Source organism: Acomys minous (genome assembly GCF_964271855.1).
Source record: "Acomys minous genome assembly, chromosome: 6".
NCBI classification, from domain to species: Eukaryota; Metazoa; Chordata; class Mammalia; order Rodentia; family Muridae; genus Acomys; species Acomys minous.
Window position 1 is genome coordinate 75,802,191 of NC_140487.1, and position 26,996 is coordinate 75,829,186.

Genomic DNA, 26,996 nt, shown 5'->3' on the forward strand with positions numbered 1-26,996 from the left:
AGCCTTGATTAATACAGAAATTTGATACCACAGAAGTAGAGTTGTTGCTGTTAACTAACCAAGACCGTGTGGTCCATTTGAAATTAGTTTGCAGAAAGCATTTAGACTAGTTTAGAGAGTCAGGGCTGAGAACAAGAATGCTGGCGGCAGACAATTCCAGTGGGAGCTCCGGGGATCAGAAGAACGCGGTTCTGTTAGCTGCTTTTAGCCAGGTTTATAGTGAAAATTGGGAGCAAAAAGCAGATAGAAAGATTTGAAAAACTTGGTTTGTTTAGAAAAACTCTACACAAGTTTGAAACAAAGGAAGACATGGCTTCTGAAGAGCTTAGTGCCATTACAAAAGAAGCCAGGTTCTTTTCAATGAGACAACCGAAAGATGCTGTGGGAGCATCTCAGGAACTGGCCAGATGCCCATCCACTGCAAAGACTTTTCATTGAGAAATCAGTGCCTCTAGGGTACTCTGGGCTCACACTGAATGAAGCTATTTCCCAGAGATTACTTCACCATGTTGAGCAACCCAGGCACTCTGAGCCCACTTACATTGCAGCTGACTTTGGTGTAGTTTACCTGATGGTGGCTTTGCAGACATATAGAATGCTAGAGTCAGAGTCATGAAGGTTTCTACTCAGATTTCAAAGGAAGGCTTAGAAGTGAGACAATGTGTACCTAGGATTCCTGAGAGGGAAATGCATGAAACTGTGGGAACAAGGCCAAAGATACAAGTGAACACCCAGGAAGTTAAGAGAGTTCAGGAACATGGAATTGTACTGAGGAACGCTGCAGGCAACAAGAAAAATTAGCCTTAAAGAGAGGCCATGTGGGTTTTAACCACCAAATGATGGGAAACAATCCTTCTTAGACCTGGGCTCTCAAGGCTTCTGAAAAGCAGGTCTCTTTCTCATATCATACCATCACATACCCTGGATACTGGACAGGGGCTACAGATTTCATTTCTAAGCCTCTATTCCTCTATTTGGGAATGAAAATATTTACGTTTGAGGTTTATCCAACTTATTTTATAAAGGTGCACTGTTAAAAGCCTGCCTGGCTCATTCTTAAAGGCATGGCCACGACTAGAAGCACCACTTCCACATGTTCTGGGCACTTAAAGAGGGGGCACGGCTGGAGGACAGGTCACTGGAGCAATGTCTTTAAGGGCCGTATCTTGTCTCGGTTCTCTGTCCTCTTCCCTCTGCTTCTTGGCCACCATGATGTGACTGATTCTTTTATGCCATCCCTGCCATAATGGAATAAAACCTCTAAAACCATAAACCAAAATAAATATTCTCTTCCTCTAAGTTATTTTTCGGAGGCATCTGAGGCAAGAAATTAATACAGAATGATCAAGCACAAGTCATTCCATCTTCCTTGGGTATTTTTGTTTTGGTTTGGTTTTTTGGTTTTGGTTTTTCTGTGTAGCCTTGGCTGTCCTAGACTCACTCTGTATACAAGGCTGGCCTTGAACTCACAGCAATCGGCCTGCCTCTGCCTCCCAAGTACTGGGATTAAAGGCGTGTACCACCACACCTAGCTCCCAGTCTTAGTTTTTATTTACAAAACGTACGCTGTTGGGGATCTCTCAGATCTAAGTTACACAAAAACATTCTGAAAGTTATCAAAATGAACATTTCTATTTTAAAAAGGAAAAAATCAATCAAACAAAAAGCTCCAGCTGCCTTTCAGTTCCTAAGTGTCTCAGACATAGTAACAATAGGATTATTGTACTAGACTCCAAGCTAACCAATACCTGGAATGCCCTTGGCACTGTGAAAACATAAAATAAAGCAATTATTTTAAACTACTAAAAATCTGTCTTATTTTTATAACTATAAAACAATCCATTATCATCAGTTAAATAACATTCTTTCCCAAATGGCATACAGTAATGTCCAGACACATAATTTTACAGGAAAAAGAAATCAAAGAATTTTCATCAGGCTTAAGATTATTGGCCAAGACCTCATGATAACAGCAATTAACCCTGTTAATTTCTGAAGCTTGTAGAGGGAGGGCCATATAACTAAAATAGCAAGAGCAATTGACCTTTTGTTTTATAGTACTTTTGGGCACCCTCTGGATAAGGTTACACTGGTTCATTAACTTTAATAACCCTTCCTCTTGAGCTCTGAGTTCTCAATGTTCTTTCTGAAAAGCAGGTCTCTTTGTACGCATAAACTCTCACAGCAAAGAAAACCCACATTTCCACAACAGCCTCATTGATAGCTGAGCAAAATAAAATCTGGCACAGGGCAGGCATCCCAACAGAATTACGCCAAGATGTGATTCCTGTCCATGGATGCTTTGTAGTCCAACTGGAGCAACCGTACAGTGAAATGAAGTTTATAAAATCTTATTCTTTTGATGTACCCGAATAAAAGAGGCATAACAAAAAAATTTTAATTGAATAACCTAATCACTTAAGTTTTACAAGATAAATTATGTAGAAACAAATACCAAAAAGCGTCATTAGTCCATAAAAGACAAAAAAGTTTAAACTATGAAGCTACCTAGAGAGAACTATGGTGAGAAGTAAGATGTAGAAAGCAAAGAGAAAAGGCATAAATCTAAGCAGGAAAGCAGGCTTCCTGAAACTCATTCCCACGCGCACACGTCCTCTAACAACAAGCATGTTTATCCTGAGGCAACACAATCTTTCTCAAACAGCAACCTTTTCCTTTCATTTTGTCCCCTTAAAGGAACATAGGCTATCATGGCTGTACATTGTCCTAGCACTTCAGCATTAGCTATTTGTAAAGTTTTAAACACTGATTTAAACTCGCAAACCACTGTAGAAAATGACGTTAAACTGTGTGATGAATAAGTAAATTAAAGAAAAAAATATATATATAATAAGGACACAAAGGTAGTAGGCAGACAGCAAGTTTAAAAAGACAGACAGTGACTAGATCACAGTCAAAGTTCAATTATTAGGGTTTGAACTTAGTTCCACAAACACTCAAAGTACTATAGAAAATCTTAAACAGACAGGTCAGAATCTAAACTCACTGCAGAACTGACTGAAAAGGAAGACAGAATGAGAGATTGGTGGTAATATGGCTAAAAGTAGCCAGATTTTCAAAATTTCAAGCTAATTTCATTTAAGAGACCACATCAATCATCAATCACTCCATCAATTAGTACCTCATAAATATTTCAAGAATTTAGCCCTTGTACACCATTTACACACATTTTGGCTCTACTCTACAGAGTAAATCTGACTGCTGATTGTATAAACCTCCACAAGATGGCACACTAGAATTAAACAAGTTTGTCTATTTTGAAACTACAGACTGGATCAACTATGTGCTAACAGAAAAAGCCAAGAAGTCAGACACAAATCAAGTGTCAACAAGAAGACAAGAGACAGTGAGCTAGCTGAGTTCACCTGACTACTCAAAAGTTTTCCTCTGATCTCATATAAACACCTTGGCACTCACACCCAAACATAAATGATACACACACAATAAAAAAGCAGAAATATAGCCACATGAATGCTTGATCATAATTAACAACCCAAATTCCTCTTTATTCATTTCTTTATTTAAAAGCTTAAGGAAAACTGAGATACATTTTAAAAAGCACTTTATAATTGCTATGAAGGTAGTTCAAGGCCCAGAAACTTACAGAGGAGAGCTTCTGTGAGAACTCCTCATCAGCTTCTTTTGCAGGAATCAAATAACAGGTATGTGTTGCCTGACTCTTACAGCCTACTCAGAGGGCAGTAGTAAGGTTTATACTTAAGCTCTCCAAATGCAGCAATGATTACACAGGAAGAATAATCTAACACAAGACATTCCATGCTGAAACAAAACCTGCTTTACCTAAGTCACAGTTGAAACCCAATTCACAATAAAAGAGTATTAAGTAGAGAGGTATCAGGTTCAGGGAAACAGCAAAACTCACATCTAGAGACAGTCGGCCAAAGTACCACATCCCTCTGCTACTACAGCGTGTACAATATGATTCTCAAATGGTGGAAGAAATCTTGGAAACTACATAGTAAAATTTAAGCCACTCTCCACTTTTATGGTTACTCTATCCTTTCTTCTGGCATTAAGTGAAATAGCATTAGGCAAACTTCCAGCCAAACTACTGACTGGAAAAGAAAAATTAAACTTAGAACTAATAAGCTTAATGTTTAAGAAAACAAGATGTATGAAACACTGGGAAGGAATAACCGCTTTGACGTATAACCACATTACATAAGCCAAAATAAACTTACTAGTTTTACAGGCATGCACCTGTAATTGGCTTACTTCTGTACCTGACTCACTGTTATTTGCTGCTGTTTTCTTTATTCCTTTTCGTGTGCTTTCCTGGGAAAGGAACATGTCAGCTATTGTATCTGATCAACACACCTAGCACAGCTATGAGACAACACAATGTTCCACTCCATCCAGCCCTGTCCAAACCTTAGTAAACACAAATAAACTCTGAGATTAGGGAAACTTCAATGATGAATACATGCTAACCAGGAAGACAAGGAGGTTTGCTCAAGACCTGCTCTTAGACATCCACATACCCCTCAACAGCAGGGGGAAACAACACAAAGGCTGTAACACTCTATCTAGGTAGGAAGGACCTCAGCATGACTGTTCTTTTAGAACAGGCATCATTGGCCACACTAGAGGAAAAATCATAGCACTACACAGATTCACTGCAGAATAAGGTGTATGCCTGTAAAACTAAGAAGCACACGATCATCTTAAGGGACATAAAAGGCATCTGAAAAAGTCAACATACCTCCATGATAAAAGCCCCAAAGAAACTGGGAGCAGAAGAATCATGCCTCAAAATAATAGAGTATGTGTACAACCAACATACTGACAGCTGATATCATGTTGAATGGGGGAGCTGAAAGCATCTCTTCTAAAATTGCCATAGTTATTCAGTGCAGTATTTTAAATCTTAACCAAAGTAATGAAGAGACTAAAGGGTTACAACTACACAAAGAGAGAGAGGCAGCGGTAGGGAGAGATCCTAAAGGGTTGCAGTACAGAAGACATCATAAAGAGATTAAAGTTAGCATCTAGAATATAGCTCAGCCAGCAAACTGCCTGTCACATAAACACAAGGACCTGAGCTTGAGCCTGACACTCACATAAATAAACTAGATGCAGCTGTGCAGCTTGTAATCCCAGCACTGGGGAGACAGCGACAGAAGGCATCCAGCCAGCCGAGACAAATTGGGGCGCTCCAGGTTTTAAGAGACCGTCTCAAGAAACAAAGTGGACAGCAATGATGACGACATCCAACGTCAACATCTATCACTATATACACATGCATAAATATGTAAAAGCACACATGCATAGGCATGCACACGCGAACATGGGGACACAATGTACACACACAAAATTAAAATCACACGACTGTAACAATCATTCTCACTATTTCTTAAAACTATAATTTCTATAGTTAGTCAAATGGAAATGGTGATATGATTGTGGGCCATTCAGAACCTGCTAAACTTCAGTCTCTACTGTATAAACAGAGTATAGTAGGAAAGCCGTGCACATCCACCTTCACCTTCTGAGCTTCACAAGAAGGACATCTGCTAACTTTAATCTTCAGGCACGTCCCTCACACTAAGTTCTGTTGTGCCATTTGTCTATACCTTGAATCTTTACTTTCTATCTCTGAATCCCATACCTCATCTTTTTCTCTTACATGTGTACTTCCCTTGTCACGCATGGTCTCTTTCCCAGAGACAGCCCAGTAATAAGAACTCTGAAATGTCTCCTGCTGCTGCAGGTGGGCTCTAAGTGTCACCTCACACTAGAGTAAAGTGCATTTTGCTGAAAAAAATTAAAGAGGCCTTTTCAAACAATTTCCCTTAGTTGTGTTATTAGCAAGAAAATAATTTATATACAGATTTGCTGCTTTAATAAACCAACATAGGTGAGCTTGTTACTCTAACATAGAAAAGCAAACGGCTAGAAGGCTGCGTCATATTCAAGCCTATTTATGTAGGACAGGTGCGTAGAAGAAGGGGCTCAGGTCAGGAATAAAATCCTACACTTTGAAAACTTTTCCAACGAGACACCAACAGTATTCTCAAATTCTAAAGTTATATATTTAATAGCTTAAAGTAAAACATTCAATCTTATTACTAACAATTTTTGAAAACAGTCAAGATTTAGTATCCATGCTGTATTTTTCTATTACTCATAAAATAATATGAATCTACAAAAGAAATATTTTTATTCCTAAAGTACTAAATTAGCACAACAAAGTAACAAAATGGTATAAATACTCTTTAAAAAAGTAAAATGCTGCTTAAGCAAGTCCTGGCCTTTGCAGAGTAGAGTTTCACAGAGTGAAATTATGTGAAGGGCACGTTTCTCTCGGGTTTCTCTTTGCAGCCTCCTCTCTCACTGTCACCTTTCAGACACACATGCAGTCAGTGCTTGTTTTCTTTGCTACTTGGTTTAACGACCACCATGTAACCTTAATCATAAGTGGGGAAGGAGAAGTGTGCTCACACTCATAAGTATTTTAAATGTAGGCCAATGATACATTTTGGCATGCAGCTCTAGAATTCTGCTGGGACACTGCTAAGTGAGACTCACCTGTCTGAACATCAATGACCATCTGGTGGCCTCCTCTCATTCCTGGTCGGTTATCTTCTCCATCACCTGAGGAAGAAAACATACTTTCTATAAAGAAATAATAAAACTTTGTATTCTAGAGGAATAGCCTCACTTGGAAGTCTATAAAGAGTGGTGACAAACACTCTCATGTATTCCTTCAATATATTAAAAATAAGTGAACAATTCATAAATTGTTCAAATATTCAAAAGGTTACAGGTTCATGTGTACTAAGGATCAAACATGTCCCCACCATGATAAGCAAGTATTCAACCATCGAGTCACAGTCTCAGCCCTAAGGTTACAGAATGCTAATATCACATTTGATATAAACTAGAAAACCTAAGGTTTTCTTCATAAATATCCTATTAATTGAAATACATTCGTTTGGGAAATGAACTTATGTATATAAACTGACATCATCTAACTCTGTACTGATTTCACAGGGGTACTATAAAATAATTGAGAGGTCAGTTTTTATACAGTTATGAGTTACTTAATGATGAGGAATATTCTCTGAGAAATGCATCGTTAGGCAAACTCTGTTTTTGTGTAAATGTCAGGGTCTATTTACAGAAATCTACATGGACTGCCTATGGCACACTTAGCCATACAGCAAAGCAGTTACTACTCTAAGTAGTAACTTCAGGGAACAACAATGTCTGCATTTTTCAAAATAACTAATTATGGAAAAGGTTTAGACATTCTCAGCTCAATTAAAAGCTCATGGGATCATCATTATTGGCCAAAATGTCATTATGAAACACATGGTTATATATAGAAACAGGACACAAAGCCAAAGCCTTTCATCTACACTGCGCTCAACAGTTCTTTTTCCTTCCTCATAGCTAGGTGTCCCTTAGATCCTGCAGATGATTACCACTGGAGGCCGCCCTTTCTTCTCTCCTCCAGCCAGCCTGACTGACTTTTTAAAAAAATAAAATAACAAAGTACTTAATTATTAATTTTTAAGCATTTGTGGTTTGTGTATATAATCTGTTTATTTGCAAATACATGTGTCTTTGAATAAAATCACCTTAGACAGGACTATAAAAATACAAGTATGTTCACACAACAGATACTATATAAGTTCAGGATAAATTTTCAGTGGATATTAATGATTAATGCTATGAAAGCTTTCTCACAAGTGAAGACAAAGCTGTGGAAATATATGAAGACCATAAAACCAAGTGAACACCTACAGAACCATCTTTATTTAATGTAAATATTTGCTGTAAAACATTGCTCCTCTCTGACAAAAGACTGGTTATATACAAGAAAATGGGTTAATGAAGAAAGCTAAACTCTGAACCAGATTTTGAGTTTGAAAAACAACAAACCAGTCTCTATTAGAAATAAATGGCCCTAGGATCTGTACTTCTAAGAAGGAAGCATGAGATGTGACCACTAAGGCATCTGAATCTCAAATTAACTGCCTCTAAGATTCAAGTGTACTGTGTTTTCATTAGGGCTACTATGTCAACTTTTATTAGTATCTGTGTATGAAGCTCATCATTTGTCCCTTTTGTTTTCAAAAGGTCCTGTTAGGTGCAGTGAGATATTTTATAGGATGTAAGTTTCTAGGAATACATCAGCGGCAGAACAGCGTCCCTATCACTTTACACATCTCTATAAAAGTAGTTTGTAGCAGCATTCTCTGTGAAGAACAAACAATATTGCTTGATGTTTTGTCCTAGTGATGAGACAAGAACTTAAAAGACAGTTTAAACCCAATAAACTTGGGCTGGGACTATAGCTCCCTGGTAAGAGTACTTACCTAACATGTACAAGACCCTGAGTTCAATCCCTAGCCTCAGGAGAAAAAATATATATAATAATCCACTCTGCCACCTAGTAAGCCTATATGTTACAATAAACACTTGTGCGTAATTAATAGAGTAGGATGCCTGGCTATCTAATGAAAACAGACTGTACAGAAGAAACAGAGCGAGCCAGGCGATGCAGCTCACCTTTGGTGCTCTTAGGAATGATCTGACTCCACCGTGGCTTATACTCCTGTTGGCTGATATACTGATTGAACAAGCCATCTGCAAATATGAAAAATAAGAATTATATCTTAGCTGGCTCTTCAGCCTCCGAATATCTACCCAAATATAATAGTAAATTACCAGTTGACACAACAACAGAAACAAAATGTGCTCGCAGCAGCCCATATTAAATTTATGTTTCCACAATTACTGCATTAGTTCCTGTGAAGTTACTAATGCACTCAATAGATAAACATGTGACCTCAACAAAGACCCTGAAAGAAGGAAAATGTAGAGAGGATAAAAAGTAAGATGACAGTTTAAAGCTGGAAACCAGAAGCAGCAGAAAATAATTTTTAAAGAATCTGAATATATGTTTTATTTCATTGAAACAGGACCTTAAAAATAATTTTTGGCATCAATATAAATACAAATGGGAAAAAGGAAGAAGAATAAAACCATGGAAGAAGTTTGCTCCGGTGATTTCTCATCACCATTCTCTAGTTTATTTACCACTTTAAAAATCTTTGTCCTTTAGCCAGCCACGGTGCTGCACGCCTGTAATCCCAGCACTTAGGAGAGGCAGAGGCAGGCAGACCTCTGTGAGTTTAAGGCCAACTAAGTCTACACAGAAAAAGCCTATCTTGAAAAACAAAACAAACAACAACAAAAAAATCTTTGCCCCTCATAATGAATGGATTCTTGAATCCTACAGTCTTTGGATGAAGAGTCTTCCCATGAACAGCCAACACAAACAACCCCAACAACAACAAATATGGAAATAAGAATGTCAACAGCTTTTTTTTCCCCAACAGCTTTGATGTAGGCACTTTATAGTGCAACCTCAGAGAAAGAGAAATCCCTTTAAAATGCAAATTCCAGTTTTCTTTGGGTACAAACCCATGGCGAGATAAAAGTACTGCCAGCGGCAATAGAACTGTATTTATTGATGCTGCCAAATGTTAAAATCTGTTTTGTCTTGGCTCATTTAATTCTAAAAACAACCCTAAGAAGGATTTGAACCTCCTCTTTAAAGATAGAAATTAAGAACTTTATCAAACTCACTCGCATCACAGGGACTCAGATCCCACCTTGCTTTTCTTCTGAATCTTTCTTTCCTCAGTTAACTTCGCATCTACTTCCTGGAGAAGTTATTACCCTAGTTTCTACAGTTATATGGAGACTCACTTCCAACTGACTATCACACCCTTCCCCCATGTCTGTCAAAGGTTTATAAATGATATATCGAACCCAGTTCTAAATAAGGGAACAGGGGAAATCTTCTAGAGGACTTGTAAGCAATGTTTCATGCTTCTAAACAGACATACTGCCAGAAAAAAAGAGACTTTTATTACTCTGGACACATTTCATAACCATATGTATAATGTATACAACTACTAAACCTATTTGTAGAGCTAGAAAAGAGTCAATTCTCTCCTAATGACAGAGCAGAGAAAGATAAAGTAGAGCACTGAATGAACCAAGGAGGAAAGCCTCCTTCACCTCCGGACTTAAGTTATACAGCGACATTCCCTTGCTAAGTTAGAGTATCCAGATAAACAACTGATAGTGCACATTCTCTCATGAATTTGCCCTTTGACCCTAGTTTCTATCTGACGAGCATTTTTCCTTGCCACTAAAAACAAAGTCTTGTTCAAAAACATTTTGTAAAATGCCTCTTTTTCATAACTTGCATACTGGAATATAAACACTGTCCCTAAGAGCTTTCGTTTCATGAAGCTGCTGTAACCAACCAATCATCAAATTTCTTTCTTCTTTGCTTTTGTTACCTTAAAAGTTTAGTGGGGAAACGAAGTTGCTTTATAAAGCAGCACGTACACTGGATGTGGTGGCTCCACATCCTAGCACCGAGGCCGACGCCTTACAAATGAGGCCAGCCTGGGAGACACAGCCAGCTCCAGGCTTCCTGGGCTACATGAAGTCCAGATTCCATTTCACCTTCAACTCTTGACACACTTAGGAATTGGCATTTATATTTTCAATGTTCTAGGGATGAGAATTATATGCGGCACAATTTGATTTAGGGAATGTTTCTATTACAAAATCTACCCCTATGTGAAGTCTTGCTTTATTTAGCCTTCCTGACCAAAACTTCCTTCATCACAAAATTTGGGAATCTTATTTCCCCTTCCAGATAAAATGTGTTGGGTTCCTGTCCGTTGTAGTAATACGAGGACAGAAAAATAAAACAAAAACATTAACCATAAGCTCAATATTATGTAAATAAAATAATTTTATTTTAGCTTTATTTATTTAGGGAGATAAAAAGTTTTAAAATGACTTCTAAAACTTAAAAAATAATGTAAAATTATTCATGAAAGAGTTAGAGTAGCCTGGGGAGATAGTTCGGTGGGTAAAGCACTTGCCACGTGACCATGAGGAGGAAGCCTGAGTCACCAGAACCCATATAAAGCCAAAGCAGCAATGCACATGTGTGATCTCAGTGTCCCTCAGACAAATGGAGGTGGAAACATGAGAATCCTTTGTGGTTTGAAGCCACTGATTCTGGCTTACTTAGTGGTAAAGAATAAGAAGATCCCATTTCAGACAAGGCAGAAGGGGAGAGCTGATATCGAAGGTTACATCTTGGCCTCAATACACTAAGTCTGTTATACATATCCATACTCACACAAACCATGCACACAAGATATACACGGCACAATCAAAGACCTACACTTTAAAACACATATCAAGTCTACCTAACAGCAGAGACCAGTGAGGGTGATGTAAATATATAGAAAAAACAGAAGAAAATTCAAAGTGGGAAAAGCACAAAGTAAAAAAATCAGGAAAACTACAAAAGAAAAGTAATAAATTTCACTTTTCTGTTTTTTTGAGACCAGGTCTCATTATGTAGCCTTGGCTAGCCTGGCACTCAGTTTGTAGAGGAGGCTAGCCTGGAACTCAGAGAGAATCACCTTTTTCTGAACAAGCATGAGGGAGCAAGCCAATAAGCAGCATTACTCCATGGAATTCCTTCAGCTCCTACTTTTAGATTTCTGCCTTGGTTTCCTCTGATGATGGACTGCTACCTGGAAGTGTAAGGTGAAATAAACCCTTCCTCCCTGTGACAGCTGTCCTTGGTTGTCAACTTGAGTACAACGGAATTAACTAAAACCCAAAGGACTAGGTACACCCATGAGACATTTTTTTTTCTTAATTAAATAATTTGAAGTACCAAGACCCATTTCTAATCTGGGTATTTCAGGTGGGAAGACAAATCTTTAATCCAGATCTTTAGAGGTGAGAAGATCCACCTTTAATCTGGACCACACCTTCAGCTAGCAACCAACATAAAGGACACAGTGAAGGAAGACTGTGCCAGCTTGTGTTTGTTCTCTCAAGCAAGTCCATTCCTTCACTGGCACTAGAGCCGACTTCTTTGGAATTCTGGCATATACTGAAGACCAGCTGAGACATCCAGCCCAGTGGACTGAACCACTACTAGATTCTTAGACTTCTGTTTGTAGGCAGCCATTGCTGGATTAGCTAGACTACCACCTAGAAACCATTCTAATCTCAATTCTGCCCCCCCCCCCCGTGTGTGTGTGTGTGTGTGTGTGTGTGTGTGTGTGTGTGTGTGTGTGTGTAGAAACTGCTTTTGGTCATGGTGTGTTACCACATCACTAGAAACCCTAACTACAACAGCAGAGGAATAGAAAACTGTATAAGTGGAACCTAGTCAGAGGAAGTAGAGCATTAAAAGTGTTCCTATAAAAGTTATACCCAGTCCTTGCCCTGATTCCTTCTTTCTCCTTCCTGTCAAGCTACGAAGTAAGTACTTTTACCACATGTCCTCACCACCATGATATTCTGCATCATACAGGCCCAGAATCAACACAGGAAAGGACTCTAAACTACAATGTCCTGGAACTGAGAGCCAAAATAATTCCCCACTTTAGGTTCTATTTTGGAGCTAACCAAATAGCAGATTGAAGCAGTGAAAATTTACAACAGTAAGGCGTAGCTATTAAAAGTATAGATATTGTTATCAGCCCAAATGGGAATCTAAATCTGTCACTGACTAGTTGATGTCACAGCAAATTAATCATTCTCATTCACTTAATAAGAGACAATGATAATACTACACATACCCCAGAAAACAGGTATGACATTGCAAAGTTCATATAAGGAACTTAAAAAATACAAGGTCCATTGTAAAACTTCAAATAAATGTTGTGGTGGTGGCGGTGGTGGCAGTGGAGGTGTGGCTGTGGTGGCAGTGGAGGTGTGGCTGTGGTGGCAGTGGAGGTGTGGCTGTGGTGGCAGTGGAGGTGTGGCTGTGGTGGCAGTGGAGGTGTGGCGGTGGTGGCAGTGGAGGTGTGGCTGTGGTGGCAGTGGAGGTGTGGCTGTGGTGGCAGTGGAGGTGTGGCTGTGGTGGCAGTGGAGGTGTGGCTGTGGTGACAGTGGAGGTGTGGCTGTGGTGGCAGTGGAGGTGTGGCGGTGGTGGCAGTGGAGGTGTGGCTGTGGTAGCAGTGGAGGTGTGGCTGTGGTGGCAGTGGAGGTGTGGCTGTGGTGGCAGTGGAGGTGTGGCTGTGGTGACAGTGGAGGTGTGGCTGTGGTGGCAGTGGAGGTGTGGCGGTGGTGACAGTGGAGGTGTGGCTGTGGTAGCAGTGGAGGTGTGGCTGTGGTGGCAGTGGAGGTGTGGTGGTGGTGGCAGTGGCAGTGGCAGCAACACAGTGGCAATGATAATGATGATGATGATGATGTAGTGTTTAGAACTGTACTTAGTAGAAAACTATCAATTTTTTTATGTGCACCAAGTGAGAACTATGGCACTCAATCAAGTAGGAGTTAAGAGAAAGAGAAAATACAGGGTAAAGAATAAAAGAAGCTTTCTGAAAAGAAGTAGACTTGAAGAATGAGTTGGAAGTGAATACTGAAAAAGGAAAGTAAACAACAAAGAGAACATGGCAAAGCAAAGGCATGAAGAAAGCACAGGTAAGCAGGCACTTTGGGAAGAAGCCATGTTTCGGGAAGCAGGCTGGTAGCTATGGGGAAGAGAATGTAATTCTGCATTAGGGAGCACTGCTGAAAATAAACGGAATCCCAAGGGAAAAAGAGCCAAGAGACAACAGCTCTAGTATCCTGACTTATAAGAAGCTCCTTAAAATTAGCCAGGGGGAACCTGCTTGTTCAAAGACTTGCTTTGTTTTATTTGTTCTCTGCCTCCTGAGTGCTGGATCAAAGGCATGTGCCACCACACTCAGCAGAGTTGAAGATTAGTAACAATCAACCAGATTGGTTAGAACCAACACATATGGAAAGGGAAAGAGGGATGCAATGCAAGAGACAACAACAGCTAAATAGAAACCAAGAACGTAAGAAAGTAAGCAAATCTTGGTATATGACCCTGATACCAAACAGACATCACTGCTGGCAAGCAGAGACATAATAAGCAAATGGAAAAGGTTTGACAGCCGAAGTCATAGAGCATGAGGACAAAAACAAACACTGGAGCATTACAGATATGAAGATCAAAGTGTTAAGACAAGACACTAGTGATAACACAGTAACTGAAATGGGATAAAGAATTCAAAGAAGCATGAAAAATTAAACAGAAACGTCAAATTTAATAGGATAACTAAGAAAATGAGATAAATGAAATTAAGATTAAAACAAATCACTCAATTTTTAACAGGCTGACAAGTTCAGCACTATCACTAAAGACAACTCTACAAAAGCTGAAATGAAAACAGAATATTTAAACACTCCCCCCAAAACAACAGATTTCTTTCAAAGAAACATGTAGAAAAGTAACAACACACTTTTCTCAACAATAACAATGGAAGCCAGTGAGCAGTAATATTCAAAATATGTTTGAAAGAAAAAGTGCTAGTCAAAAATTCTATATCCAATAAGTACTACCCATCTTTAAGTGACAAATGTTTCAGACCTGCTCTTGTTATTATAAGACTTTCTAAAGGCTGTGCTTTAAGGCAAAGAAAATAAAGTCTTAGGTGTAGATCAGAGATGTACATAGTAATAGAGAGAAAATAAATCAGTAAAAAACATAAACCCCGTATAAAATGAAGCAATATTTACAGGGCCTCAAGTATGCCATCAGAAATGACAGTGAGTATATGAGTTATAAATAAATAAAACTGAAATTCCATTTGGAATCCTTCTATTAGAAGATAAAAAAATGTACTGACCAATTTTGTTAACTGTTTATCATAATTTTTATCAGAAATATAATGTGGAATACACTAGAGCCAAGTAAACAAAGAGAAACTTTGAAATGTTAAAAGGCAAGGGATGGCAACCACAAACAAGAAATAAAGAGATGATAAGCATAAACGGTAGAATGTAAGCCAGCCCTGACTATCCGTGCTATCACCCTCATGGCGGGGTGCAGGGACGGGAAGATCTCAGGATGGGGTTGGGAAGCTGGCCAGCCTAGCAGAAAGGTGAGCTTCAGGTTCAGCAAGAGACCTGTCTCCAGGGACAAGGTCAGAGAATGATAAAGGCAGAAGTCTATCATTCTCATCTGGTCTCTGCATGTGCACACACAGGCAGATACATCTATACTCACAAATGCACAAACACAAAAATTAATTACAATATAAATCAATAACATTTGTAAGAGTTACTTCTTTAAAACAAAACAAGATACAGAAAGACTGAAAAGAGTGAAAAGGGGGTTAAAGACTATAGTTTACCAAGTGCTTGCCTAGCATGCAGAGAACCCTGGCTTCAATCTCTAGCACCACATAAAACTGAGCATGTTAACAATAATCTGCAATCTCAGCAGTTCCAAGTCATCCTCAACTATAAGGCAGCATGGGCAACATGAGATCATGTTGAAAAGAAATAATATTGTTTTTAGATACTGAAAAAGATACGCTGTGCAAATATTATTGAAAAGTAGGTAAACAACTCATAGTAAAATTTAATTAAACATAAAAAAAATGAAGACGTACAACTAAAAACATGGCAACAAAATATAGAAAGAAAATTAGAGCCATAAAGAGGCATGCAATCTAACACAGATGGAAGATTGTTAAGATATAGATTCTTCGCAGTAACTGAATCAAACAGAAACTACTGATAAAGGTTGGTGCAATGTGACTGGCAAACCTGACTGGAGCCTGTCTTTTACTACTTTGTGGGTTCCTCTTTCCTACCCCTAAAAATCTCCCCTGGTTTCACTCCCCTATCACTAGATAGGAGAGAAAGAAGGATAGAGGGGAGAGGGAGGGAGGGAGGGGAGAGGGAGGGGAGAAGGAGAGGGAGGGAGGGAGGGAGAGAGGGAGAGAGGGAGGAGAGAAGGGAGGGTGTGAAGGAGGGAGGGAGGGTGTGAAGGAGGGAGGGAGGGAGGGAGAGAGAGAGAGCGAGCAAGATTCTTGAATCTAATTTCTTCTGGTTTCTTCTTTGCTTGTAGCTGGAATTTGCTACTGAACCAGACAACAATTTAAGTAGATGTAACTTTATAACCTTAATGCATGTGAGAAAAATTAAAATCTGGTAATTAACTTGACATCCATCTAAAGATGGTATTAAAAAAAAAAAAGATACAAAAGCTAGGCACAGCGGTGCGTGCCTTTACTTAGGGCTTTCAGGAGACAGAGCAGGAGGATCTCTTTCTGAGCCAGCCAGGACTACATATTGAGATGGTCTCAAAACACAATAAACACACACACATGGAGACAGGGAGAGAGGGAATCTCAGAGAGAGAGAAAGAGGAAACAGTAAACAGCATAGAAAATAACAGAAAAGATTAACAAATAGCAAGTTAGTTATCTCTAAATGACTAATAATCCAAATACATTGCTGTAACCATGAGATTTTTAAAAATGACAGTTCATAATAACTAAAACATAGTCTAGGAAAACCTACAAATATTAAACAGTTAATAAGACAGTAAATATACCTAATCTCTCCGAGTTTTAAGTGTCAATAGACAATTCCTAAAAAATGTTAACTGATTAAAGCTGAAGCAAACAACCCTGATGAGTCCACACTGTTCATAAAAGCTGAGCAGATGGGTAAAGTGCTCCCAGCAGGCCCACTTCAAGATAGACTACCTAACTCTCAGAAGTTCTTCCAGGTAAGTAAGTTAAAAAAGAACTCAAATCTTAACACAGAGAGAAGAGATAAATTCTGAGTTCATGGGGTAAAGTTAAGATACTAACTCTGAATGAAATATAAAGGAAGGAAACACTATATGACCTTCTCACTAATAAGAACAATGGAAGAAGTCAAGGTAAACGTTAACTAATCTAAATCTACTATAGACCCAAAGAAACACATGATGACAAAGTTAAGTATATATGAGAAATAAAAAGTCAGTTTAAAATTAAAAAAAGAAAATAACTGATTTTCTACATTAGTGGGTTAAAACAGGAAAAATCATCACAAAAGGTAGAAAAGGTAGTAAAATTCAGTATTTCTTTGTTAATGCATATTCTTAGCAACTTGGAAATCTGATGCAAGGCCCTCCAAAATGCCACATCAAATACAAGCAATAATGATATGTATGATGTTAATCGTAAGTCTGTGGACATTTTTCAGACTGAGGGAATGTGGATCTCTAGTTTGCCATACTCTACTAAGAGTAGATGTTGCATTCAGCAAATGTTTTTCCTGTATTTCCGAAGTGATTATAAAACAATTTGCTTTTGATAATATGAACTATACCAGAACATATGCTACCATTATGCCCTCAACATTATAAAGATACCATAGCTCAAAAACTAAACATAAAAAGCAAAGGGCTGTAAGGAATGAAACAACCCTGTGGCTTCAACATTCATGGTAAGAAACTAGGGGGGAAAAGGGAGGGGCTATAGTGCACAGGTGGAGGCAGATGGATTGGAACAAGTCCAAGGCCAGTCTAGACTACAAATTAAAGAGAAGAGAAAGAAACCATAAAAAGTAAGTCATGACATAAAGATTCAAAAAGAAAAATTAAATAACTTCATACTGATAAAATCACCAACTTAAATGAAGTGTGCATATTGTGCACATTCCTCAAAAACATCAGCTACCAACCCTCACTCAAGAATACAAAATACAAACAGCCTTTTATCTATTAACAATAAGCATTCTGAAGTTTAAAAGTCTGCACAAAGTTAACTTCAGGCCCACTTTTGACCATTCACGCTTTTAAAACTCCATTGTGGTACTAAAAATTGTACATAAACACTTTCAGAAAAATTAAAGTGGGACTAATTCTGACCTCCTCCTTTCTGTAAAGGCCAGACGTACCCACACACCAGAACAAGGTGTACACATTACAACAAAACTGCAGGCCAGTATCCAAACTACCCAGCTATGCATAAGAACGCTCAATAAAATTTTACAAATCAAATGTAACAAGACCTATAATGAGTATCAAATGGCGATTCTTATAGTATTAGAAAACTGAATTTAAAAATGAAAATTAATGTAATTAAAGATAAGAGCAGTGGAAAGAGGCAGATCCTTTCACCATCTCAAAAGACAGGAAACAGGTTTGACAAAATGCAGTATCTATTCCTGATAAAGATGATAACAAACTACGTTTCCACAATCTGATAAAAGATGTATATAAAAAATTATAACATTTTACTTAATGACTGCTTTACAAAGATATCTGCTGCTTCCACACTATTCAATATGCTGTGGAAAGCTTGAGCTAATACAGTAAGAAGAAAAACAAAATTCAATATGTTGTGACTGGATAAACACATGAAAAAAGTCTTTGAACAGTTACAACAAGACTAAAATCTTTACTGGCTCTCTCAAGATACCAAAAAAAAAAGTGACTCTAGCTTTTTCATATAAACTAAAAAATTTTTAAATTCTATTTGTAATAGGAATATAAAACATAAAATACTATGAGACAAACAACATACATATCCAAGACCCAACTACTAAAACCTAAAGACAATGAAATAAATGTTAAAAGAACTGGAAAGACAAAAATGTATAAAGGTCGCTTTAAATACAGCTCTTAGCATGAAGATCTCAATTCTTGACAAGCTGATCATGGTGTATCATAAACAAAACAGAACCCTGTCACATGTTTCTGAAATCCTAAAACCCACCCAGAACAGTGCTGGAAGATTCACAATTTGGTGTGACACCGTGAAATATGCTGCACTGTCAAACCAGAAATTATTAGGTTCCTACCTGGTACCACACAAAAACAATCCCAGATCAGTCATAAGCATAAATGCAAATCTTAAATATAAAACCCTTGCAAGAAAGTGGAGGCAGGTTTTGATCTTTAGACAAGAAATGCTCAGCTCTAACATCAAGAGCATGGTACACGGTGCCAATCAAGCAGCAGACTCTCAACACAAGGCAGAACCTGATGGCCGAAAGGTACAGTAAGAAGACGAAAAGATAAGCCAGAGACCGCAGCATGTCTTTTCATTTGTCTGGGTTGTTTCATGTTTGTTTTGCCTTTTTGTGACAGGGTCTCATGTGTCCTAGACTAGCCGCTAGCCTGGTACATACCTGCCCTGCCTTCATCCACTAAGTACAGGGATTACAGGCCGGTATCAATAGATCCTGCGAAAAATATATTTTCTTATTTTCTCTTTTTTTACTAGCATATATTAATTGTACAAGATAGTGAGTTTCATCGTAAAATTTTAAATTATATCACATCAGAATCTTGTCTCCCCCACACTGAAAGGATATATTTTCAAATCCCTTAAATATCTTTAATAAATGACTTGTCTCCAGTTAGAAGAAGTCTCAAAATGCAGACACAGGAAAATAATTCACTAAAAACAATGGGCAAAAGAAAAAAAAAAGTTTCACCAATAAAGACACAAGGATGAAAATAAGTATATGAAAACATGCTAAGCATTAATTATTACAAAAGTACAAATTGAAACTGAAAATATATACATATATTAAAATAGCCAATATTAAATCTATACAACACATGGACAAAGATGTGTAGCAAATGGCTTTTTAAAAAATTATTATTTTATTTTATTAGCATTTCAAGCATGAACACTGTATTTACATCATCTCCCAACTGCTCTTCCCCTCCAACTCCTCCTGTGCCCTCCTTACTCCTCACTTCATGACCTTCTCTTAATTATTGTCACACAACTGAAATTTTTTTTACACCACTGTGTGAATATGAAACAGCAATACTGAATAACAGTTTGAAAAGTTACACTATACATACAGTATGACACCCAGTAATTCTATACCTAGTATCTACCTAAAAAAGTGAAAACATGTTTCCAAACAAAGACTTGTATACAAATGTTCATATCAACAGTTACCTGCAATAGCCCACAAGTGTGGGAAACCCAACTGCCCATCAACAGATGAATGCAGAAGTAGTGGACCTGTATCCTGCACCACTTAGCAGTAAGAAAATGATAGCTATGGTTCAACAACCTAGATGAAATTCCAAATAGTTAAGCCAGTGAAGAAGTCCAAGAGTATGGTTTGTTTACATAGTGTTATAGAAATGCAAACTCATCTGTAGTAACAGAAATAAATAGCTGCCTAAGGATGAAATGGAAAGAATGCAGGGCTAGATTACAAAAGAATGTCAGAGATATAGGGACTGTCGATGTTTGTTACTATTAAGATAGTGGTGGTGGTGTCAGGTATGACACATATATGTCAACACATGTATCAAAGTATACATCCCAAGTATGTATAGCTTGTAGTGTCACTGTGTGTGTATGTGTATGTATGTATATCTATTGACCTCTCAAAGGGCAAAATAACCTTGTCTTTTTTTTTTTTTAACAAAGCTTAGTCTTATTCTCACATGAGACTTTTAGAAGGTGTTAGAAAAAAGAAAGACTTAAAATACAGATCACACTTGAAGATATATTAATGTGTACATTAAGTACACTAACAGAAACTTTGGTTTTGCTCCATTGTAAGAAGCTTGATGAAAGATGCTTCGATGCCCTGCTTTCCTGTTCAGTGGGCAAAAGCTTCTTGGCCTCTTCTACACTTTCAGTGGAAGAGAAGCCAAAACATTCTGCACTGTTCTTTTCCTTATTTGTTCAACAAATCATCATCGGTGAGGTCAGCAGCAAACTGAACAACCCTGAAAGGAATCATTATTAACTAAGTATTCCAAGGCAACTGAGAAAGGCCTTAGCAATACAGAACATGATGTGGCTCTAAGCTTTGCTTACTGTCACTTCTGCTAAGCCAGGCTCCCTTTCTAGAGTCAGAATCACAAGTAACTACAGTAAACAGAGTTTCCTGTGCTTTTCATTGCTTATTCTAACCAATGCTGCATACATCTAAAAAGACAGTTTTAAAATGTAATTATCATTAGCCCCACAACTGAATGCAACTACACATGGTGGCTGCTGTTACTTTGTATCACTAACACAGTAAAATTCGATGCCCTAAGAGATGAAGATGTTAAACAAACCAACTCAAATTATAAAATTATCTATAGACCTCCCTCATACTGAGATTAAAAAAAAATTATATATGCACTCAGTCTTAGAAATTGATACATGTAAGTACTTTCATTGGTAGCATTTTAATAGTTTGATACGAAATTAACTATTGGTGTTTTTAAGTATACTCAATTTCAAAACTATCACTTCTTTATTTGTAAGTATAAGTCATCATCAATTAAATAAGTAACAACAATGTACAGGTGTGAGGGTAACTTTGCCATTGTATCTAACAATAGAAACTATTTATTTTAGGTTAAGTTTATAAACTAAAATAGAAAAGTACGATTTCCAGTTTCCTTAGCTATAAAATATCCAACACAATCTCTGCATAATGCAAGCACCTGGTAATAAGGGATAATAACAGCAGAGAGATTAAAATATATGAAATCAAAGGACTAAAATACATTATTATTCCTTATTCTTTGTATATAAAGATATACTTAATTCCATCCCACAAGCTTGTTCGTTTGTTGAGAAAGTCGTGTTTCTCAGGCTAGCCTGGAACCTGCTAAGTAGCTGAAGATGACATCGAACTTCTGATCCTCCTGCCTCCACTCTCTCCAGTGCTCAGTCAGGCCTGTTTACTCAATGCTGAAGTTCAAAGCCAGGGGTTCACTTATGCTAAACAAGTACCAACGAGCCCTACTCAAGCCCTCCACAAGCTTATACTGCATATCTATAATGCCCATTGTTACTATGAAAACCATTGTGGAAAAACTAAAAGGAAAAAAAGGGTAAAAGAAAGTTCTCATTCACTAAGGGATAACAGAGTCTTCTTTTTATTTCAAATAACTGAGACCTTAAATATTCACACTCATAGCATCTCATTATATTATATATACACATTGAAAGCCAAATTATAGGCCACTTAAGAAAATCAGCAATTCTGTAAGAAAATCACCAATTATGTAGTATCATTCACACTATAAAGAAAATCATTTTAATGCAAATTACCTTGTCTGTTACATCTATTAATACTTTCTGAATATACAACCCCCTCCTATCCAAATCATACTATTAAAAAATGAATATTGGCTATTGAAAAATTAATTTAGGGAATAAATCATCAATAACAGTAACAACAAAAGTGCTTGGCGTCCCACAATGACAATTTAATACAGGTAAATGAGTCCCCCCACCCCCACCCCATGATATTAGAAACCTATCTTACACCAAAAATTTCCCTACTCTAAGGAGCTAACAAACCTTATAAAGTAAAAACACAGGAAAAATATAGAAGAGTAATAGCTGAGTAAGCAGCACATATTCTTTTTGAAAGTTTCCTACAAATACTGCAATTATCCCAAATAATCCAAGTTTCTGTGTTTCTTACCATTTACTGCTTTTTCAATCAACTCCTCGCAAGCATCGAAGTCACCCTTCAACACCAATTTGTCATGCATATCTGTCAGCATTGGATGCTCCAGTGCAATCTTGGTTTTCTTTTGCAGGGATTCAAAAGCCTCTGTATAGTTGTGTTGTCTGAAGTGTTTTAGGCAAAGGCGAATGGCTTCCTGTTCGCGGTACTACTAGAGCACAAGACAAGTAGGGGAAAAAAGAGATCTGCTTAGCTGCCACTGTAGGAAACAGTAACAACAAAACCAAACCAAAACAAACACAAACCTAAGATGAACATTGACTATTTACCAAGCACTATATTTAATCTTGTTCATTAGTTACCACTATTTTCCCCTGTCAAGCAGTAAAACTGAAGCTTAAAGCTACTGTGGTAACTTGTCCAAGGTCACAAGTATGTTAACCAAAGGAGAAACCAGATATAGTTCAGAAGTCTTTTGTTTTTTTGTTTTGTTTTGTTTTGTTTTAAAGGCATGGGCCTTTAATTATAGCACTCGGGAGGCAGAGGCAGGTGAATCTTTATGAGTTCGAGGCCAGCCTGGTCTATAGAGTTTCAGAACAGCCAAGGCTACACAGAGAAACCCTATCTTGGGGAGGGGTGTGTGTGAAGCAACATAGTCTTTAAAAATCCCTTAAGGCTGTACATTTTACAACTCCCAGGGCATCAACTAATAACATCACAATGCAGGTACTAACATTAAGAACAGCATGAATTTGGGAGTCAGCACTCAATTTACAAACCATTTTCTTTAACAGGGTGAATGCCAGAAATAAATATAAACTGAGAAAAATACTTTTAGAACAAGGTAAAAATAATTGCTAGGAATACCTCAAATTGTCTAAGCATATTGCTTTATAATAAGAATTAAGAGAAAAATTACATTGCATGACAAAAAAAATAACCACAACTATTTACCTATAAACATTACCCTTGAATAAGAAAAATAAGACCCAAAGACTTGAAAAACAGCCTCACTTCTCAACTAACACAAAGTTATCAAATACCTATTTTATACAATATAATTATGGAGATGTAGGCTCATCAGAGTGATTCTGTATCCCCACTGATTTTACACTTCCCCCTTTGGGCCTCAAAAACAGATTTAATATTAATTATCTATATAATAGCAGCTCTATTAAAGAGAACAACATCTAGCTATTATGTTGATTTTAAGAATTTCAATCAGGTTCAAACATTAAATTTTCTATCAGGTATAAAAGTAGTCCACTAAAAATTGTATTCAAAATATTCATATCGCTTTATATTACAGATAAAATTGAGGGCTAAGTGAACAGCAGCCATGCTGCCTGAGCCTAAATGCTGGCCCAAGTGCTTTACAACTTTTGAAACTCTCTGCTCCACTTCCTCATCTATAAAATAATGAAGATTGATAATTACTTCTCACAGAATAGTAATAAGTTAAATGAGTTAGGACTGCTAGCAGCCGACAGACCACAATGCTTAAACAAAACAAAAAGTTAGCTGATTAATCGTCATTTTTATGATTCTTAGCACTTTCAGTTGGCACATCTCTCTCTCACTAGGTACCAAAGTCTAATTGTAAAGCACAGTCCTACCTTGCTGTACCAGTTCAGACAGGGCTGCACTATATCAGGATCATCAATGCCACTAAGTTCAACATACCAGATGCTAAAATTAAAGCTGGGCCCCCAGGACAAAAGTGGAACTTTAAGGAGGAAAAGCAAAAAGAGGGGAAAATTAATATAGTTCAATTAAAGTTTCAACAAGTAAAGCCACTAATGTTTATGTCTACATGGATTTACTCATCAAGATTTCTGCACACATAGCACACACCTAGATTTTAGCCCTCAGGAGGCTACGGTAGAAGGAACAAGAGTTCCTGGGCTATGGAGTAAACTCGGTCTCAACAGAACAACAACATAGTACTATTTTTAACAAATGCATCTTAAAAACAAGTAAGCGTGTAATTTTTAAAAGATGGCTTGTGATATTAAAAACAAATCTGACTGATGCCATATTTTCTTAGTTAACAAAAACTAATCATACATCTACCCATAAATATATAAAACCAGAACTAGATAATACAAGAGGTTATTGACCTTACATACAGTAGATAATAGTATTTCAAAATTACATTCAAGTATAGAAATTAAAAGTTCAATTACTTATCAATATATAATTATGAAAAGAAAGCTGAAGGGGGGAAATCTTTAAAGTCAAACTTGGAAGACATATCCAAGTATAGGTGAAAGATGCAACAACAACAAAAAAATCTAAGGTTTTCTTTGTAATAAGATGATTCAACAAAAAGATACAGTGAGGTAATTTATAATTTTTACCACCTTAACAAAGGCTAAAAGAAAAAAATGTGCTTAGTTACTCTTAAAAATCATCTTAAGCCTTAAACATTAAACCTGAGGAAATATTAGGACTTCTTACTCAAGTCTGAAGAAGACAAAGAAGCCAATTTCCCTATTATTCAGTTTCACACTGATGTCTTAACCCATACGCTGGGGGACTGGAGAGATGGCTCAGCAGTTAAGAGCACTGCCTGCTCTCGCAGAGGAGCCCAGTTCAGTTCCCAGCACCCACACGGCAGTCCAGTTCCAGGGGTTTCGATGCCCTCCTCTGACCTCCTCATGCACTATGCACATAGAATACAGTACATACACATACATGAAGGTAAACATATGCACCAACTAAACAAAGATATATTTTAAAACAGAGAATTACAGTAAGAAAAAGCTTGGTCACTTGCAAAGGCCATAGCTGTCTACTTGACTTGACTGGCTATCCAGTATTTCTGTTTACCTACTAGGTACACAGAAGAGATTTAACTAATAACACAAGTGCTTAAAGAGCTTTAATACATCAATGCTTTCCTACCACAGTCTTGAGGTTTCAACTATCCATTTTAAGCCTACTCTTAAATATTATTATTACAAAAAAATTCTCTCAAGTAAAAAATATGTGGGATTCTGGCATTAATTACTGTTCTTCATTAATAAATCTGACTTCTTTAATTCTATTATATTAACAAAATATTTCTTTTTTAAAAAAGCTTGATTTACTTATTTATTTATTACATACACAGTGATCTTCCTGCATGTACACATGCAGGCTAGAAAGAGGGCACCAGATCTCATTGTAGATGGTTGTGAGCCACCATGTGGCTGCTGGGAATTGAACTCAGGGCCTCTGGAAGAGCAGCCAGTGCTCTTAACCTCTGAGTCATCTCTCCAGCCCAACAAAATATTTCTAAAGGTGTGAGGCAGAAATGGAAATCCAAAGCCTCCATCCTTAACATCCTGCCCTCATAATACTAAGTCTAAAGGACATCTAGCTTGAAGGATATATTACAAGCACTTTCATAAGCTAAAACACTTGCTGACAAATATATGCCTTAACATAATATTTCTCAACTGTGGTTTGCAAATCATTGTTGAACCCTGAGATTGACTAAGTAAGTTTAACCAGCATTTCATGTAAAAGGTGAAACATCTAAGAACAAAGCAAACAATCACATTACAGTGCCTTGATTCAGTGTTTGGTTTCAGCTGATAGCTCTAGAATAAATGACAAACCTCCATGAATAATTAAGGCAATCAGGTAACTATGTCCCACAAAATTTCCTAAGATCCCTTTCCTTTCAAATGAGAAAACACTTGGAAAAATATGCTTATGAAATAACTCACTTAACAATGGATTAAAAAAGCAATGGCCAGCAAACATTTCTGTAAAGGGCCAACAGGAACGAATCATTTTGGCCCAATGGGCTATGTGATTGATCTCTTTCAGCCACCCACCTCTGCCTTTGGGGAACACAATCAGCCAAAGCCGGACCACAAATAACCAGTGCAGCCTGTTCTAATTTAAACACTGAACAAAGGGACCTATAGAACCTGGTCCATATACTAGAGTCTGTGAACCAAAGCATTTAAAAACTGTTTTAATTCAAAAACACGAAAACCTTACCAATTTTAATGAATCGACAAGGGAACATCTGTTCATCAATTTTATGTTTCAAAGTAAATGTCTCTTTGTTATAATCATTCTTCAAGCCGCTGTTGGGGGGCAGAGAGAGAAAAAACTGCATGTCATCAAATGTGATACTAAAACTCTAACCTTATTCTCAGATGCTAAGCTTAATCCAATGCTCATATTGTATACTCAAGACAATACAAATAAATAACTGAACATGGAAACATAGGTCAAAACGTGCACATCCAAATCAATTCAATAGTGTGTGTGCGTGCATGCGTGCGTGCGTGCGTTTATTAGATGAGTTTATGGGGAGAGAAGGAAAGGGGTAAGAGAGTTTTCCCAGAGAGAGACAGAGAGATAGGGACAGAAAGGAAGAAAGAGAGAGCTAAGAGAGAGAGCCACAAGGAGGATTTGGCCTTTATAATCTTGGGTAGGGCCACGCCCCATGGCAGGTAGGCAATAACATCACAGGTAATTATTATATTTTTTAAACAATAGAAAAGCAAATGAAGACTATTCCATGATAAGTATAGAATGTGACTAGCTATGTGGAAATGTGTGGCTGTTTTTAATGTATAAGTTAATCTGAAAATTTTTCAAGTAGTAGGAAAAGAATTAAAACAATTCAGTCATATCTAACTTCAACAAGGCCAAATATTACAATTTGTCAAGGGATAAAATTT

General features: G+C 37.4%; 1 protein-coding gene across 1 annotated transcript in view; it reads right to left on the bottom strand.

Moving 5' to 3' along the window:
* The window catches only part of MKLN1 (muskelin 1), a 125,908-nt gene that overhangs the window by 58,738 nt on the left and 40,174 nt on the right, over positions 1–26,996 (bottom strand). The window contains exons 4-8 of the mRNA XM_084786347.1: positions 26,305–26,393; positions 23,925–24,034; positions 22,324–22,516; positions 8,560–8,637; positions 6,571–6,636 (exon numbers count right to left, since the gene is read on the bottom strand). Coding sequence (XP_084642473.1) covers positions 6,571–6,636; positions 8,560–8,637; positions 22,324–22,516; positions 23,925–24,034; positions 26,305–26,393 — 536 coding nt within the window. The remainder of the gene's footprint in view (positions 1–6,570; positions 6,637–8,559; positions 8,638–22,323; positions 22,517–23,924; positions 24,035–26,304; positions 26,394–26,996) is intronic.